This window comes from Carassius auratus, chromosome 17 (genome assembly GCF_003368295.1).
Source record: "Carassius auratus strain Wakin chromosome 17, ASM336829v1, whole genome shotgun sequence".
Taxonomy (NCBI): domain Eukaryota; kingdom Metazoa; phylum Chordata; class Actinopteri; order Cypriniformes; family Cyprinidae; genus Carassius; species Carassius auratus.
The window spans coordinates 1,311,785-1,331,901 of record NC_039259.1 but is presented as its reverse complement, the minus strand read 5'-3'; the positions used below and the strand labels follow the sequence as shown (position 1 = coordinate 1,331,901).

Here is a 20,117-nt window from a genome sequence, read left to right as displayed (position 1 = left end):
GCTGAGCTGCAGGCTGAGGCTTATTTGGCTCCTGCTGCGGTTTTATAGTCAGAGCCGGAGTGACGTGTGTGGTGGGCGGAGCTCTCCACCGCTTTCCCATTCATGCAGTTGCTTTATTTATACAATAGCTAACGCATAGAAAATGTAATTGCACATTACGTAACCCAAAGAGATGGAAACGAGTAGAATATTTTAGAAATGACTGTGCAATCCTAATTACCCAAACGCCAAATGTCCCTCTCCGTTGCGCACACACACTCAGTCTGACCGCTGTGTTTGTTGAGCTTGTGCGCCTTCTGCTGGACGTTTAGACTGATACCAACATAAACTGACATCGTTCTACGTGTATCTTAACTGTAGGTCCCACTTGATCTTAACTACTATGTACTTACATCATACAATCTACTGATTGTGTTTATGCTGAATTGCTAAACACTTCTGCTCTTATTGAGGAGGGATACAAAGTTAGTGACAGGTGTGGTGGGTAGGTTTTTAAGGTGTAGTAATTATATATGCAATTACATGAATGTATTTCTTAAAAATATAAAGTGCAATGTAAAAACATGTTTGTACACTATAAGTGCATTGTATCAACGTATTAATTTAAATGTAATGACATACCTGTAGTAGTTAAAGCCACCTAATATAAGGTGGGACCTAATTTTATGTAGGGGAGAGTGGGGTGAGATGAGCCAGTTTTTACTTACAGTGTGTATAAGCAAGCATATAACAGTAATGGATCCAACTTAAATATGTACATAAATTTCAGGGTGTGGTGCTCTGTTTCATTGGGTATAATCACTCTGGGTCAAAAAAAAAAAAAAAGTGGTTTCTCTAATTCACTCCGCAGTGAGGGGTAAATTGAGCCTAGCAAGAGGGTTAGTTGAGCCTCATTCTGTGTCATGGGGTGGATGGGTGGATGAATGACTTCAACATTGTTATCTTTAGATACAGTCCACAACCCTGATGGTGTTTTTAAAATTATTTAAACATTTCAGAACAAAAAGTTCAAATTGATGAACTGAGAGAGGAAAAAAATAAAAAATAAACCACATACTGCAACGGACCTTACAGAAATGTGCTAATAGTACTCAACATTCCACTTATAAATGTTGCAGAGAAATACCATTTCATAAAAAAAACAGTCACCAGTTTTCATAAACAAGGCATGATTAAAATGTATAGAACAAAATTAAATTTAAAACAAAGAACAAAATCATGTTTATTCTCCAATTAAATATAAATGTACATCTATAATACTTTACACTCACAAGAGCAGTTCATCCAGCAGTTTAGAGAGTTAGAAGATTTTGAACCTCAATTATCAAGTATTGCATGGTCTATTCTCCATCACAGGGTGAGTAATGTAACAGGGCTGATTAGACATGAGACGTACAGATCCACCTGCAAGCTTTTATTAGACAGAGACGTGGTCATACCAGGCCTGGGTCAAACAATGGCAAACAGGTATATAGAGGGCAAGACACGAAAATTATCCTAGGGCAGGTGTGGGTCTACGATGAGCTAACAATATCCAGAGGGGTAGACAAAAGGGGTAATCCAGAATCCAGAGCAAAGGAACAAAACACGAGTAACAGGGAAAAGCAAGAAAAAGACTAAACTATGAAAACTAGAAACAGAGACAAAACTATGAAAACTAGAAACTAATATGGAAAGGCTTATGTGTAGCAGCTATCGCAAGGAGAGGGATACGTGCAGAACAATACTCAGCAGTGCGTGAGAAGAAGTCCAGTGTTTATAAAGCATGTCTGATGATTGTGTGGTGTGTGTGTGTGTGTGCGTGTGAGATTGTTCCCCAGGTGCATGGTGTGATTGTTATCAGGTGAACTTGTGATCAGTGCAATGGATCATGGGAAATGTAATCCAGGCTGTACTGTGTAGTGTGAAAGTCTGTGTGGTGAATTAACGGCAGTTCAAAGACTGGATCATTACTAGTAAAATGATTAAATCTTCAAATATGTGTGTGATCATATCACCAATTTTGTTTAAGGTTGTGTGGAAACAAGGTGGCTCAACTTCCCCACAGGCTCACTACAAGTAAATAATAGTTAGTGTAGTGTACACTCAGTGGCGTTTCTAGAGAAATGCAAGACATTTGTTATGATATTTATGTAAGTAGATATTTATTTTGAGCATTGTAACCTACATTTTACTGTTTCAAATGCAACTGAGCAAAGCAACCTTTTCCTCATGTAAGAGCTGATGATCTTCATTCAGATTTCACTGTCCATGACATACTTCAGTTTGCATGAAGTCACTGATGTCCCGTTACAGTGGGAACTCGCATTTCAACATTTCTATATATGGCAAGATCCAAGTGGCTTAAATCAACATGCACAGGCAATGTCCTAAACAATATAAGACCCCAGATTACTGGCACGAAACCAACTATTCCTTAAAAAACAAAATAAACAATACAGCATGACACAGGGATGTCAGAGCCCTCGTTGACCGTTACTGTCCCACGGACAGCACAGAAGTCACACACATTACACCACAATCTCTCAGGGACAGAGAATACATCTGAACTGTGCTTTTGCTTTCCATTTATATGTGTTTATATTGCTATAGGCTCCATATATGACCTCAGGTTTTAGAAAATTTAATAAAATAAATGTCAGGGGAAAAATCAACCACTTGAAATGTTTAAAAAAGAAAGAAAGAAAGAAAATTATTCAAGCTTCAAAATTCAAACAAACATAATATGATTTCTATTTAGTTTTTTGCTTTTTGTACTAAAAGTAGTCTATTTTTACACATGTATTACAGAAGTCTATGATCTGTTATAGGGGACAAGACATAAAGAAAAGTGACACAATACAAATTTTGAGCATTATGTCTTATTATTCTAGGTGACAAAATTTCTAAAATGACCCATATTTCATATATGCACAGACACTGTTTATGTACAGAATTGCTGGAAGACTGCATGTATTCAAAAGATCATCATTAATACTCTTCTCTGTGTCTCTGTATTGAGGTTTTCTGTCACCTAAATTAATCAACGTGAACATTAGAAAAGGGACAACTCTTAATTATTGTTATTCTCTTAAATATGTGGTGATACCATGGTACAATGATGGTAATACTACTTCTCTTAAATATGTTATGACACTAAATTCTTTCAATATTAATTTAATATAATATTTATGTTAATCCAATGTGCTTTAAACAATAGTATTATCATGGCACAGGCCTAAAACAGGATATAACCACTGATCTATATATCTATAAATCTCTCTCTCTCTCTCTAATTCTCTATTATAGATCAGTGGGTAGGCTATATTTATTTAAAATGTATGCATTTAGCAGACGCTTTTATCCAAAGTATTAAAATTCTATTTTTTTATCCTATATAACCATGATATCATGTACAAACATTGCACAATGTACTTTTTGCTGTTTATTAGCCTTATTTCTGTAATTATAGCCTATAGAATGACCAACACACATCAAACTCTGGGTAACATCACATAGGCTGTGGCTCAATTAGGCTACATAAGAAAGCAAGAAAACAAGCAAGAAAATCATGAACTTCTCGTTATTTGCTTTGAAAGTCAGCAGTACATTTTTTTTTACTTTGCATAAAATACGGACATTTGGGTACGACTGATGGAATTTGCCTTTGGTTTATTATTTGTATTACTTTATTTTTTTGCAATCTGCCTTTGATGTGACGAGGGTCGTCGCTGGCTTGACGTCACTTCCGGGTCGCGGCTCCGTTGGAAATGGACGACAGTCTTCATCTGGCAGACGGTGGATTGACTAAAAATGTGAGTTGAACTGTTAAACTGTTCCTATTAAACAGTTTTCGAGATTCGTGCCTCACTGTAAGCAGTCAGACATGTGCAGACACGGAGCAGCTCGCGGAAAGCGCTCCGATGGAAACTGCAGTCCAGGAGTGTTGCGTGTGTGGGCTAAACAACTGCTCCCCTCCGAATCACCGAGTCCTACAGATCATTCAGCTATAATAAACAGAAATAACACGATCGAGTGTCGTTTGTAGACTCGTATGATCCTCTTCTGCAGCGTGTAAACAGAGCTGACGCGTCTCGTTGCCATAGCAACAGTAATGGCGTCCGTGGACCACGTGCATCAATAAACATTCAAATCCAATGACACGATACTAACTATTAATATATTCGTATGTTAACATCAGGAGTAAAGATATATGTATACCACTATTGCTATGTATCAATATAGTCTTGTTTTGCATTGCAGTAATGTCAATGTGAGCATTGAATGTCTGTATATATTTATATTCCTTTCGTGTTCACTCTGGGATGGGGTCTGAACAGCTCGTTGTTGACAGGTTTTCACTCTGATGATGATGATGATGATGATGATGATGGTGACGATGATGATGATGATGATGATGGTGATGATGATGATGATGGTGATGGTGATGGTGATGATGATGATGTTGATGTTGGTCAGGTGGCCAGGTCAGGCAGAAGAGCTCGTCAGGCGGCTGAGATGATGAGCGCTGAAGACTCTCGTCAGAGGAGATCCTCTTCATCAGTCAGTAACGCAGCAGAGGTCAGTCTCATTCATCTGAACTGAAGAACATGGGTGACCCCGTGTTTCTTCACACAGTCTGGGGACCTTGGGTCATGAATGTGGTCAATATGAATATTCAATATCAATATTTACCAGTCCATGCTGTAAGATGTCTCTAATATAGCAGATTATCACACGAGACACGCTTTTAATAAATACTAATAACCGTGCTCCATGCGTGAATGAACAACAGGGATGTATACTAACAATATATTGTGTCCCAATAGCTTGCAATACAAAATCAAACAATATGTGTCATAGATAGTTCAGCCCCGAAATTAAAGTTTAGACATTTAATTTAGGCTTTTATTGACATATATAAACCTTGATTGACACATGAACACAGAGAGGACAGTAAAACAGCAGTACCGTAAATCCAGAAGCTCACACATTTGAGCTCCCATGTATAGTAATTATTAATAACATACATTATTTAATAAAATCTAACATTTATAACTAGTTAAATGTATGTAGTCATGGACAGAGTGCAAGCATATGTGTCTAACATTAGTTCTGGTTTAATTTATTTAAGCAGAATAATGAATATTTCTATTCGGGTTAACGAACGATACATTTGGGAAATGTATACCACATGTCTTACAAGTAACAATATATAAAAAAAAACCTTAGACCTGTTTGTGAGAGTATGATATTAGTGTATAAAAGTGAATCATGAGTGTATTGAACACAATGGTCTGTCATTAATTTTTCTCACCATGTAGGGCTGTATTTATTTATTTTTTTAAACAGGGAAATCAGCTTTGTTATACTGCTCAATAACATGCTTAAAGCCAACATTAAAAAATATAATGCATGCCTAAAAATGTGATATATTTTTTGCCAAATTGAATATATAGAGTCAATTTTGAAGGTTTTAATACCTGGCTATTTTAGTGTGCTCTCAAGGCGAGTAAGGCAGTATTAATGTTGTGAGCTGGTTTGTTCTGGTGTGTGCTATTTTAAGGAGCTTTCTCCCTTAAACGTTAACTAAGGATTGTTTGAGGCATGTTTGCTGAGGTCTTGCAGCGTGACGGCAGGGCATCGGCATCCGTGGCATGCCATCTTTGGTTTGTCCCCAAGAGCGCTGAGAGCCGTACATGAATTCTGCTCGGAATTCTAGCGATGCTTTTTTTCTGTTAACTTTCCAAATTAGGCTGCGTTTTCCAGTGTAAAACCAGGATTCTCAAGTCCCCTGTGACCTCACATCTACATGAAATACATTTTTCTGGCATGAAGTGTGACAGGCCTGTTTTCCATGTCTTGATAGTCAGTCTAATTTAGCTCCTTCTTTAAATATGTATGCTTTACGCTCTAAAAGCAGACACATCTGGGCATGCAGCACTGGGATCTGTGTTGCCTGTAGACATCTTCACAACATTGATCCTCATGTTAAATACTGGGACTGTTCACTCTTTGATCACTGATTTTAAAAATATATATCTTTAAATAACATATGCTCAACAGTTCTTTGTGGTCCTTGAATCTGAAATATGCGGTTTGTTAATAAAGATGAATGAAAATTAGTTTTGAGGTTTTCGGCTTCAGAGCGTCAGTTTAGTGCTCATGAACCCACGGAGAGCAGCTGAGTAGCGATGGTTAGTTTAATTATGTTGTTCTACCATTAGATGGCATGTTTTTATGAGTCATTTGGTGACATCAGAGGGTCAGTTAGAATTTTTTGAAGCATCGAAAATACATTTTTGGTCCAAAAATAGCAAAAATTACGACTTTATTCAGCATTGTCTTCTCTTCCGTGTCTGTTGTGAGAGAGTTCAAAACAAAGCAGTTTGTGATATCCGGTTCGCGAACGAATCATTCGATGTAACCGGATCTTTTTGAACCAGTTCACCAAATCGAACTGAATCATTTTAAATGGTTTGCATCTCTAATACGCATTAATCCACAAATGACTTAAGCTGTTAACTTTAATGTGGCTGACACTTCCTCTGAGTTAAAACAATATCCCGGAGTAATTGATTTACTCAAACAGTACACTGACTGAACTGATGTGAAGAGAGAACTGAAGATGAACACCGAGCCGAGCCAGATAACGAACAACAGACTGACTCGTTCACGAGTGAAGAACCGTTTCTGTCAGACGTGTCCGATTCGAGAACCGATGAGCTGATGATTTTGAACTAAGCCTTTAAGTATGGAGGCTGAGAGAGCTCAGTGCGCTGCAGCTTAAGAAAACAAATAGAAAAAGCACAAGCAAATAAAGAAAACCTCTTCATCAGTTTGACATCACGTGCTGAAAAAAACTCAAAATACAGAAGTGTGCTGCAAATACTCACAACACAACCAAATACAGAAAAGCATTGCAAGTAGCACAGACCACAAAAGAAACCTTATGAAAATTAACCTTGGTTTTACTACAAATAAAACCTTGGTTAACTATAGTTAAACCATTGTAACCACAAATTAACCATGGTTTTTGGCATATTGATTACCAATTGTAATGGTATTGCCCTATGGTTACTGATCTCACCTTTCATTGCTTGTTTGCAATTACCTTAAATATTTTCGATGTGGTCTGTGCAAAGGAAAGTGCATTGGGATCTCTCTGCCACAATAGTACGACAAAGATACCGCTTTCCTCAGCAGACATTCAAATTAAGGTTATAATGTTAATATGAGATTGAGCTGATGAATGAATGCTGTATCAGATGCAGGTAATCACACTCACTCAGTCAGTCTCTCTCATAATACTCTGCTGTACATAATTCAGTGAGCTTTTAATACAGTCATACTTTCAGTAAAGCAACTCGGTGTTCCTTCATAACTAGTTCTAAGGTGACGTTTTTGAATCATGAATGAAAGCTTGGGCTCAGCTGTTAAACTATCAAACTGTTGAGTCCATGGCAGAAGTACATAGTTCTGCATTCAAGTTTTTAAAACCCTCTGTGGTTATTTTATTATTTATTTACACACTCACTGGTGTATAAATGCAAGTCGTTTGATATCGCTCTGTATCAGCGTGGCACTTGCCTACAGCACTTGGCTTGCAGCCTCATGAGCCTTTTGTGATTTCTAGACAATAATTATACAGTATTTTGTTTTCGTAAAAATGTTTATTAAGGAGCGATATGTACCACCTTAAACTGAATTTCTGGAGCATTTTTTTCCCTTTTATAAGGACATATTTTTCTAACCTTATTAGATGTATGCATCACAGTTTAATCAATACATTTAATTAGAAATATAGATCCTCCGTAGACCGCTATGGAACTACTACATTCAAAGCCCAGAAAGGTACTGTAGTAAGGATGTAGTCCATGTGAAATCAGTGGTTCAACCTTAATTATATGAAGCTATGAGAATACTTGCTGTGTGAAAGAAACCAAAAATAATGACTTTGTTGTTTCAGCAATTTATTGATTCAGCTATTTCTTCTCTTCCATGTCTGTCCTTCAACTTGTGTTCACGGTTGTACCATGTCGCACCGTTATCAAATTGTTATGGTGGGGTCAGTTTGGCATCATGCCAGCAGTTTCATCGATGTGTTATTCCACAATAGTTTGGTCTATCAAAAAGCTTTTGGTATCTGTTTGTCAGCATAGTCTGATATTCTGATGTCTCATAGTCAGATAATCTGAGTAAAATTGGGTGAAAATCAGAGGAGTTCGAAAAGAGTTTCATAATGTTTTCAAAGAAAAACAAAATGTTGGATGGGAATTTCGGCTGATTATGGCATAATTGATTTCTCTGTTCTCGGCATGATCCAAGGAATCTATGACCAGCCAAAAAATTTAAATAAATAAATAAAAAATGCTTGGCCCCTAATAACAAGACACTAATAGACAGATTTACTAACAGTATATGGCAGCACAATCTCCTTTTAGCATTAACAAGTATTTATAAAAAGTAATCTAAAAGTAGTTAAAATTAGTAAACTAGATTACATTACAATTGCTTTCCTCATGTAATCTGTAATCACTAATGGACTACAGTTTGTAAGTGATCTACCCAGCACTGTCTTCAGTACTGGAGATTTTTATGTGATTTTATTCAGGTGAAATGATGGAACACTCTTCTGACATCATTCACTTTTCTCATTCTTACTGTGAACCACTTTACTTGAGTTGCACAAAACGACTTGTTCACTAATAGCATCTTATCTGAGGCGGTATGCACTGCATCCCAACCCCCCGCAGTCGTCTCTGAGCCCTGACATCAGGATTTACAAATGGCCCCACTGAAGGAACCCAGGAATGGAAGGATATTTGCTCTGCTATGCTTTTTTATGTTGAAAGTAATTGAATTCCTGCGGGCTTCTGGCTTATTTTGCAGACCCAATTTGGTAATGAGAAATGTGTTTTTTTTTTCACAAGTGCATTTGCGGGTTGCCCACCCTTGTTGTGCCCCGAGGAATTCTGTCATTTTAAAACTCACAGAACCTCCGCCGTAACCCAATTGACTATTTTCAGAATGAAAGAATGAGAGGGAGATGAGTGGGTTTTTCCCCCTGTGAAGCTATTTTGGGTCATGTATGAGCAGAGCAGTTCCCACACTAACATACCACTCAGACCCCTTCAGCGCTTTCCCAGTGTCCTGCACTCGTTTTATTTAGTCACAGAATGTAACTACATTATGTATATTAATCATATTGTCTGTATTGTATTACAGCTTATTATTTAAAGTATTATATTATTTAAAGTTAAGTATATATGCCCAATGTATGTCTAACCTTTTCCAAATACATACAGTACATTTCCATGTACTATATTGCAAATCTGAACTACTTGTTCAAAATCTATTTTATCAAAACGTAACTATATTATTGCCCAGCTCAGCTCTAATCTGCTAAATGCTACTAAAACATGCAAATATATCAAGGTATTACAAGCTATAAAGGGCCCTATTTGAATGATCCAAACACAAAGTGTAAAGCGCACGGCGCAGGGGCGCTCAGGGTGTGTCCAAATTCACTTTTGCTATTTTAACGACATTTTTGTAATGGGTTATCCCTATTCTCTTAATAAGTAATGGGCATAACGTTCAATAAACCAATCAGAGTGTCATCTCCCATTCCCAGCGAGATGGGCCCATGCCATAGCGGATCGCTATTTACATGGGGGGAGTTGTTGGCAGAAAAGTTGAACACTTCTCAAGTGAAGAAACCAATCTGCTCTTGCGCAAAGTTAAAGCACGCGAGCAGATCATCTATGGGACGAACAGGAGTCCACCAAAGCGTTGCGCGATGAGTCAGTTAATATATACAGTACAGACCGAAAGTTTGGAGACACCTTCTCATTCAAAGAGTTTTCTTTATTTTTATGACTATGAAAATTGTAGGGTCACACTGAAGGCCCACACTGAAAAATTGTCCTTGTGTCCTGTTAAGCCTGTAAGCTGTCACCTGCAATGTCAACGTAAGTGGTCCAATAATGGAATTCTTGGCTCAACCTGGTCAAGATGAGACGTTGACGAAGTTTGCTTTCTTGATGCTTGATGCTGCAGTCCTCAGCAGCACAGAAGCAGACCAAGGCCATCCAGCACATCCTGCCCTGACTTGATCCTCCACCTGCCACCATTCCGTTGTGGGCCGTGCCCCAGTTTGCTCCTCGTCACTATGGGTGCCCTCTTGCATCTTCCAGAGTGAGCTTCTCGCAGGAGTGCATGGCTCCTGTGTTCCAGCTGGCTCCAAGTACTCTAAAAAGACAATGTAGTGACCCTGACATGGGCAACCCAGAGACATGATATGCTGCTCTCGAAGAGGACTTGACTGCTTTGGCACATGAACTGCCTCGAGCTGCTGGCAGTGCTACTAGCGTTTGAGTGCTTTTGGTTGCTGCTTCTTGGCCGCATGTGTTGGTCTGGATGGTCAACACTGAGACCGTTTCGTACATCACAGGGTTGTCTACAATCATGTTGCATGTCACACCTTGCCCACCATCTGCTCCTCTGGAACCTCCATGTTGCTGCACGCCATCCACATTCCTGTGGAGCTTAATCGTGCAGCCAATGCATTCTCACAACCGCTCACATTTCCTGAAGAATGGCGACTCCATCTCGAGACGATCCGGCTGACCTGGAGTTGATTCGGTGTAGCCCAGGTAGACCTGATTGCTTCCCACGAGTCGTCTCACTGCCAGCTGTATTACTCCATGACTGAGGACTTGCTAGGCATGGATACACTGGCACACAGCTCGACTCGGCCCCTTATGGCTTCCTTGTCCAAATCTCTGGAACCTCCATGTGTGGCTCCTGGATGCGATGCGGCAGCCATCTGCGGTGGTGACACATTCACTCAGTTTAGAGCCTAGGCTTTGAAGTGGAGTCTGTTCATGAACTAGTGTTATTCTCACTGAGAGGACCCACAAAGATGCATGATTGGAGTAGTGCTTTTTTTTTCCTGCAAGAAAGGTTGGAGCGTAGACTGACACACTACACCCTGAAAGTGTATGCACATCACAATCCAATAGATACCAGTCCCTAGAAAAGAACAATCTCATCATCAGGTTCCTGAGGGGTGCCAGGAGGTTAAATCCTCCTGATGTAAGTACAGCGTCGCTGCAGATGCGCCAGAGTATTCACACTGCAAGCGTTTGTTCGGCATCACAGCAGCGACTCCAAAGCTACATGTTTCTTTATGAAGACAGCTATAAATTTGTTTTAGAGGTTGGTCAGTTATAAACTTGAATGTTTTGATATCTTGAAAGTTGATACACAGGGATTCGCGTGATGGAAAACTGCTCCTATCAGCGTTTGTAATATTTTTATTAGGCCGAATATTGAAGATGTCAGAATGTTTTATGTGCATTGGGTAATGTGTTCTGGCAATTGTTCCCGGGTTGCTAGATTTTGCACTTTCACACTGCTAATGATTTCTCTGAATATGTGCGTGCTTACACACAACCCACACAACGGTCCCGTAAAAACATGTGACATCAGGGTGTGACGTGTAATGTACGAGTCGAAAACGCTAGGCACGTTAACTTTCACTTAAGCTGGTGAACGATCTCAGGTTCAGCGCGGAAAGTGAGGAACTAACTGATCTCCGCTTCATTACAGTTTGCACATATTTTTTTTTGTCGCGAACATTGATCTTCCTTCAAAACACCCGGTAAACAGTTGCGCGATAATGTGCGTCATCACTACGACACGGCATTAGATCTGGCTTTTGTTCACACAGCGCTTGTCCCGGGTCGAACCTGGCAATGTTACTAGGTCCCTGACCCAGGATCAATCCCGGGACCTGTTTGCTTTCACACAGAAGGCCACCCGGCCAACGTGCAGTGTGAAAGGGGCTTAACTGTTGAACTGAAAATAAATAAAAGTCTTAAGTTTGTCTGACAATCGTAAGTGAACACATGTGCAATAGTTACAGAATACAGTATTTACAGAAGCTGTCAATAATCTATGAATAATGAGCAAGATGAATTGTTTGTTGTGAGTTTGATTTAAATGTTTTAAGTTATAATTTGCTTCTATGACAATTAAACTAATTAAGTTAAGATGTTCTGTACATATTTTTTATTCTTCATTTTCTTTCCTGACATTCTCCAAATCGTATTAAAACACACTAGACATGCTTATTCTGTTCATGTTTAGCATGTTTTGTGTGAAATCATGTTTATTTTGTCCATCAAAAGTGTGCTGTGACTTTAATTGAGTGTAAACAGTGCTCAATGGACTCACGTGACGCTCCTGCTCGATGCTCACACACTGCTCCTGCTGCTGGTGTGAATGCACTCATTGATTGACATGCACGGCAAAAAAAATATGTGCCGCTCACACGCCACTCACGCTTGAAGTGTTAAACCGCCGTAAGACAGCGCCCCGACCACGCTCACTTCCATCATGAGGGTCGGGGACCTTCAAGCATTTTTTCGGTGAGTGAAGAGTTCCTTGTGTTCGTGCCGGCCTACTTTCACATTGTCCTGAGACCCTGGCCTGGATATGTGCCCAAGGTTCCCACCACGCCTTTCTTCTATCAGGTGGTGAACCTTTAAGCACCGTCCTCGGAGGAGTGATGGGAAGGTTACTATCTTTGCATAGCATTTGTCTGACTTGCGGCTGTTTGTCAACATTTGCAGGGCTACAGGGTTGTAACAGGGTGCTGTTTGTGGTGCTTTTCCGTGAACCCCCCTATGTTGTCACGACATAACTCGTGACTGAGAGATACTTACGTATGTGACCCATCATGTCCGAGACGTTATGTAACTGAGGCATTATATCCCCATGCCACAACCTTGAACCATCAGTGGTTGCCAGCGACCTGTTCTAGGCTCCTAGAATAAAAATTTTGTTGTACTCTTTTAAAATAAATTGCAGCTCTAACACAATCACTTGTTAGTGCGGCCATTTCTTAAGTTTCATTTTCTACTGTCAAACAACGGCCTGAGACACTGTTGCCACCTTGTGGAGCACCTAATTAGTGCAAAATAATAAATAATTCTATGTGTATCAAACACACACAGGCCCTCTTGTACACATAAAAAACTAAGTGTACTTTTGGATTAACATAAGTCATCAAACAATCTGTAGACATCTGACTGGTAGCACACACATGTTATTTGTCTTAAAGCTGTTGTTTCTGGACATTTTAATAGTAAACTATGATATTGGTTATACCTGAAATACTTAATAATGTGAAGACCCACAGCTGTGAATGTGTGTTTGATCTCAGGGACCTCCACCGAAGCCGGCCCGTCGTCAGGGAGGATGGGCGGAGGAGAGCACAGGAACCGGATCTGCCAAGTGAGTCACATCTCCCTCTCTCTGTCTTTCTGAGATACATAGATGTTCTTAATGTTCAGCCTTCCTAAAAGCCCACACTGTTCTGTCCCACACACAAACAAGCACTCCTTAGTCACAGTCAATTAGATGCAAAGATAAGGATGTTCCACAAAACGTCTTCACTCACAAAGCTTTATTAAACCGCAGTTTCAGTCCAGCATTTATAAGTGATAAATCCATAAATGATTACACATTTCATAATATTTATCAGGCAACTTTTGGACAGCACACATTATTGTGTGAGCTGTGTTTGCATTCCACCGGTAATGTTGTAGTATAAAAAGCTGAGTATTTCTTAGTATTTCTCTCATCACGTTTTTCTTAATTTTTGTCAAATGTGTGATCTTTGCTTTAGTTCTTTTTCATCAGTGTTAACGTCCTCTTATTTCCGCTCTCATCTATTTGATCTAATTTTAGTTCTTTCTTCTCACTTGACAGAATGAATTACATAAACTGCAGTTATAAGTAAATCAAATGCTTGTAAAATGTTTTTTTTATTTTTATGTTTTATTATTATGTAAAACAAATGACAGTGAATCCAGCATCAGTGCTGTAGGGTTTGTTGCGGCCCCTAGAATCTGCTGCAATTAGGTTCAGTGGCCACATGATGGTGTCATTTCCTGTTAAATGAGTTTTACTGGACCGACCAGATCAGTGAGCACTCCTACTGCCAGCGTTTATTTCAGTAATTCACCTGTAAACACTCGTGAAAGAAAACAGAAACACTCATATTGCCATATGAAGTTTTTGATAAATATGCACATATTGTTTACCATTCTGAATGAATTCAATCCAAATTCTGAATATTTGAATATCATATATTCAGAACTCAATTACTATTGCATGCAGAGAGCAGCTTTTACCATAACACTGAGAAGTCCTGTTAACCCTATCAGAGAAAAACACAGGAACAGCTCTATAAAGAACAGCCCTAAATTAAAAAAAACAAACAAAAACTGAAAGAAGCAGTTTCTCCAGTCTTCAGTGTCACATGATCTTCAGAAATCATTCTAATATGATGATTTACTGCTCAAGAAACATTTCTGATTATTATCAATGTTGAACACAGTTGTGCTGACCAATATTTTCTTCAGAAACTGAAAAAACAACACCACAAAAAAAGGTTGTCCTGTTATCATCTAAGAAATTATTTGGCATTTTTAAATCAGTTTTGTGTAAACCTGTCGACTGATCAAATAAAACACGATGTTAAAAATCATGGTCAATGTTACATCAGTGTTTGTTTTGCACTGGAAATGGACCTGGCAAATGCAGCAGCTCAGTCTTATGCATGCAGTAAATGTGCATACTGTACACAGTAAACATACTGTACATTGACATGAAGAATGTTAGTATGTCAACAGTTAACGGGAATGAAGCAAACTCTACACGTCTCTCAGGAAAGGTCAAAGTGTCGCTTCTGTGCGTCTGCCAAACTTATCTTGATTCTCTCGGCTGGGAGTGTTAAAGGGCTTCTCCACGCATTGATTCTCCTTCTGGAACAAAGCAGTCGTCCCCTCTGAAGAAGACAAGGACTTTTTCTTCATCTCAATGTCACCCTCGTGCTCAATCACCGGCGCTCTGTTCCCGCTAATCCCACAGCAGAAATCCCGGGATTTACAGATCTATCACTCTTAATTGACACTAAATGATCTGTCAGTGTATCGATGAATCTTTGAAGCCAACTTGTCACTATATATTTTATCCTGATCAACTTTTTCCAGACAGCTTTACTGTGTTTATGGTGCTGTGTTACACAGGTCTTATTGGAGAGCTCCGTATTGAGTCTTAAACGGCACTTGAGAGGACAGGCAGTGTGTCAAGAGCCGGACACTGTGAGCTAACACTGTGATTATCAGCATCTGCATTACAGTTTACACATGACTTTATTACCCTGTGCTGCTCCGGAGGTTACAAGAGGATCCAGGCTTTTGGGAAGCAGATGCACTGTATAATGAACACCTTCCCATCTCTGAATACACAGTAACTCCAGGATATTAATGCACTAAAAAACTAGATTGTTTATTATCTTAAGGCTGGTTCACACGGCAGGATAATTAGGCCGATTTTAGCCCCGATTCAGCCCTTCCGACAATCTTAGGATGCTCCGATTATCGTAAAATAATCTGATCAAATATTCCTGCCGTGTGTGGTGTGTTAAGACTGCTCTCCTCTGCTCGGAAGAATGTCGGGACCGCTCCGATCTCAAATCGGGGATATCCAACATGTTGGATTTATTTGGCCCGATTTCTTCTCGTGTGTGGTGTCCCCCGAGGACAAACAATCACGCAGCCTGTGGACTGTGGCGTGTAGCCAATCAGAAAGCGAGGTGACGAGGCAGTGATAGTACCGGGAAACAAAATCAAAACAGCCGGCGTATATAATATAACAAATACAAATAAAGTCGATGGGCATAACTACATCCACAACTGCAGTCCACCAGAGTACATGGAAACTAATATATGAACGTTTATTTCAACGGTTATTAATCTGTGTAGTACGTAACAACATTTCTATGAGATAAAACAACAACTTATCTCCATATCATGATATAGCAAGTATAGTCCATGCTCGCGTCGTCTCCACCTCTTTGACCATCGCCTTTTCTTATTTTTCTTATGTTTTTTTTCCCGTTAAAAACAAAGCACAAACTATGGCCACTGCATCCTCTTTGTCCGCCATGATTGTTTACTCTAAAGTCACGTTTGATCTCGAGGGATTTTGCGAGATTTCCCGTCTGACCTGGGAATGCTCGGGAGTCAAATCGGTTCGTGTGTGATGTGTTGATATTGCCGTGTGGCTGCACACCACACACGGAGCGACCAAAACTGTTAGACCCGTGATTTTTTATCGCCGTGTGTGGGGTCTCTCAGGTTTGGAAAATCTGCCGACAATTTTAAAATCGTCCCGTGTGAACCAGGCCTTAGGGTTAGCATTAAATATATAGATTATGAGATGCACATTGATGTCAGGATCCATTAGGCGGTGCTCAACACCAGCAAAAACTAGCTGTATATCACATTAACCCTGTACATATGACTTATTACACAAGAAAAATATAATTCTTTGATCCTGAAAATTTTATTGAACCTTTAGACTAAAAATCAAAAACAAATTGTTTGTGTATATATTTTTTTGTTGATCCATCAGGCTTTTATGGCTCGTATAGTCTTATATAGTGAAAACATGAAGCGAAAAAAATAATAAATTGTATATAGACTCAAACTGAAAAAAAAAAAAAAAAAAAATATATATATATATATATATGGTGCAGATGCTGATATTTATATGATCAAATGCTGCTGCTTGTAATGTAAATCACTGAGATCTTTCTAACAGTGCAGCAGATACTGACATAAAGTGCTCTATATATCAGTTATCTCTTTATATCTGCAGTAATGTGTGTCAGTAAGATGAGATGTAGATGATCCGCACATATAACACAGTGATGGAGAGCTGAAGAAATCAAGGCTCCTCAGAAGATGTGAGATGTTCTGGAGGCTTGTGAAGATCATTCCTCCGCTGAGGAACAGTGAAAGTAAAGCTTCTGGAAACAAACGCTCCTCAAAAGATCCTGAGGATCAGATTTGAGACTCTAAAACATGACTGATGGAGAATCAAGTAAAGCTGAGCTGCTTCAGTCCAGTAAGAGTTCATCTGGAGATATTACTGACCTTATTCTGACCTTTACTTGATCAAAATCAGACAAGATCTGAGTCGAGCTGAAGCTGGAAACTTCTACAGTTACACTAGAAGAGATTTGACTCTAAACTATCAGTCAGAGACAGAGACCTGCAGGAGATGAGTGTGAAACAGGCTCAACAGAAACATTTTGGTCTTGTTAATCATGTCAAGACTTTAAAAATGTGTGTATCAAATGTGGTACAGTAGTCCTTATATGGTTAATGCTGTATACCTGCAATAAAGGGCCTAATGTATTTTTATTTCATCATTCCTATCTGTTTAAACGTCCAAGAGTAAAACTGCTTCTTTTAAAATCAAAGGCATTAGTTACTGCTGTTAAATGATGCAGTGTGTTGTATATGAGAGACTCCTCAGACGTGAAGCTGATGGTTGATTTGTGATGTCCTCCACAGGTCCAGACGACAGTCGGCCGCTGAAGAGCTGGAGGAGTGAGTTTACACCTTCACTCTTTCACTTTGACACGCAGTGATTAGGAGCTCAAATCTCAAGAATCGGGAATGTTTGTTTCTGCTCTTGATTTAAGGAGGAAATTACCCTCGTGCTGAATTTGTCCTTGGTTAATGTGAGAACAATCACTCTGATTAAAAGAGGTGATGGTGGGGTTTATATAAATAACCTGCGGTTAGTGACTAGATCACTAGCGCTAGCACCACTAGCACTGGACTGTATATCACAATCTTCACATAATACTCATAGTGATTTATCCATTCATTTTCCCAAAGAGTGTTGTTAAACAGTAACACCTTGTCTTGTGACTGGAATTTATTAACAATAGTTAACGCATTTGATAAAATATCATGGACTATCAATGATTAATCCATTATTATCAATTATTAATCTTTGTTAATGCTACTTAATAAAAATAATATTCTTCATTTTTTGTTATAGAAGCTTGTTTTTTTGCCATGGAATAATTTTATTTTTTTATTTTTTTTTTTTTTATGCAGTTGGGAGTTTATATCTTGCAATTCTATTTTTTTTTCACTCAGAATTGCAGTAAAAAGGTCAGCATTGTGAGATGAAAAAGTAGCAAATTTTTTTTCATCCCGTTCAATAATTCGTTCATGTTTACTCTCAGTGCATTAACTAATGTTAACAAATGAAACCTTATTATAAAGTGTAACCAAAGTGTTAAATGTCAATTATTAAATTTCTGCACCACTACCAAGACCAAACACTGCAAACCAAATGTAAAATAATAATTATTCTCACACAGGTTTTTCACAACACTCCCATCTCCCATGACATATTATTTTCCAAACTTTTACTTTTACTCTTGTAATGAATCCGTTTGGCTATAAAGTATGTTTGGTTAATATGATCTTCTGATTGAAAACTAAGCCATTAGTAAATGCGTACATTTCAAGGTATTTTTCTTAGCAGTTCCTCTCATCTCTAATTTGGACTCTTAGAAGCTGGACCGAGGTGTGTGTGTGTGTGTGTGTGTGTGTGTGTGTGTGTGTGTGTGGATGGAGTATTTGTCCCTGATCTCTTGTGTTTAACATGTTGTCTGTCCCGTCTGAAGCCGGCGGCTGAGGCCACAAACCCCAGAGGGCTCTGACAATGAAAGTGGTGAGTAGATGATTCCCTCGAGCTCTGTTTCACTTCAGACACATTTACTCTGTTTGACCAGACGTGAAGTTCATACAGAACTCAAGCTGATGGCTGCTCATTTATTGTATGGTGTTCCAGAATGGTGCTAGATAAAGTGAGAGTCCAGCTGCTGTGATTGATGAAGTCTTCACATTCATAAAAGTTATTTCATGAGATACAAACACACTGACAGTACACTGGGCTTTAAAGACCTGATAGTGTGAGGCTCAGAGATATGTGATCTTCAGGACATATGCAGCTCTCAAATAATAACAAAAATAATTTAAAAATACCATAATTCTTTAAAAAGTCAAGAGATTATGCAGATTTAAACCTACTGGATACAGTTGCCAGAATATTCATTAAATGACATTCAAAAGCATCAGTAAACATATATAAACTATTACATTTATACTGATTGAGCATCCAAAAAGCCAACTAAAACTTGTTAAAAAATAATTTAGAATGAACATAAAAATGCTTAAGCTAATAAAAATTACAAAATTGCTAAAACTTTATGTACTAAAGCTTTTGAAATTAAAATGAAAACAGAAGATATATTTAAAAAATAAGTCTAATTCAAAATATTTATTGAAGCTGTAATAGATATAATATGTCAATTATAGTAAAATAACAGTCTATATCAAATTAATGGCTTCTCATACCTATTTGGTGCTTTTGCCAAATTCACCGCTGCAGTGCTTGTAGATGGTTGCTAGGGTGTTCTCTCTGGTTGCTAGGTGGTTTCTTACTGCTCAGAAACGCCTCAGATCTGCCTTTGGTCTTGGGTCCTTCTTTTAATGTTAAGTCTGTGGGATTTGATCATCCACCATGTGAAAACATCAGGAGAGATGAACAGAAATGGGATTATTGTGGTAATTATTATCATCAGTGTCAGTAATATATTCATACTATGTGTATTGTGTGCTCTAGTGTGGTCAAATGATTGTTTGGGTTCTGTTTTACCAAATATTAATATAACAGTTGTTGGCTGTCAAAATCTCTGAACTTGACATCATGAGCTTCTTTACTCTTTCATGGAAAAGCTGCTCAAACTCATGAATAAATAAGAACATAGCATCATCTAGAGCCGTGACACATGACTTTTTGATCTAATCAGCATCAAAAAGCGGTGTCTGGTTGCACGTCATTGTCGAATCCCTCTCGACCTCGTGTCACAGGTCACATCTCGACCTCATTTGAAAACCGTTGTTTTCTCTGACCGCTTAATCATGGTGAGCTTTACCTCGCCGCGCTTCACATTGAGCTCTGATGCATTTGTGTTGATGGTGCATTATTCTGAAACATTGAGATCCAGTAGAGCGATAGCAAAGGCTGGACGTAGAGGCTTTCTGATGTCATTGCACTAAGACCATTACATTTGACTGGGGGTCCGCGGGGGCCCGAATCTGCTGAACGCACTGCTTTAGAAATGAGGAGACGGTGTCACCTCGCGCTCATGAATATGAAGCAGCGCTCGTGCGCGCCTGCATTTA

The 20,117-nt window shown here is 38.9% G+C and overlaps 1 protein-coding gene across 2 annotated transcripts in view; it reads left to right on the top strand.

The window, feature by feature from the left end:
- Window positions 1–3,686: 3,686 nt before the first annotated feature.
- Window positions 3,687–20,117, top strand: part of ift43 (intraflagellar transport 43 homolog (Chlamydomonas)) — a 40,385-nt gene continuing 23,954 nt past the window's right edge. For both annotated transcript variants that reach the window (XM_026285244.1, XM_026285243.1), the window contains exons 1-5: window positions 3,687–3,794; window positions 4,459–4,560; window positions 13,214–13,284; window positions 17,421–17,456; window positions 18,554–18,600. In XM_026285244.1, the coding sequence (XP_026141029.1) occupies window positions 3,750–3,794; window positions 4,459–4,560; window positions 13,214–13,284; window positions 17,421–17,456; window positions 18,554–18,600 (301 nt within the window). In that variant the 5' untranslated portion in view covers window positions 3,687–3,749. The remainder of the gene's footprint in view (window positions 3,795–4,458; window positions 4,561–13,213; window positions 13,285–17,420; window positions 17,457–18,553; window positions 18,601–20,117) is intronic.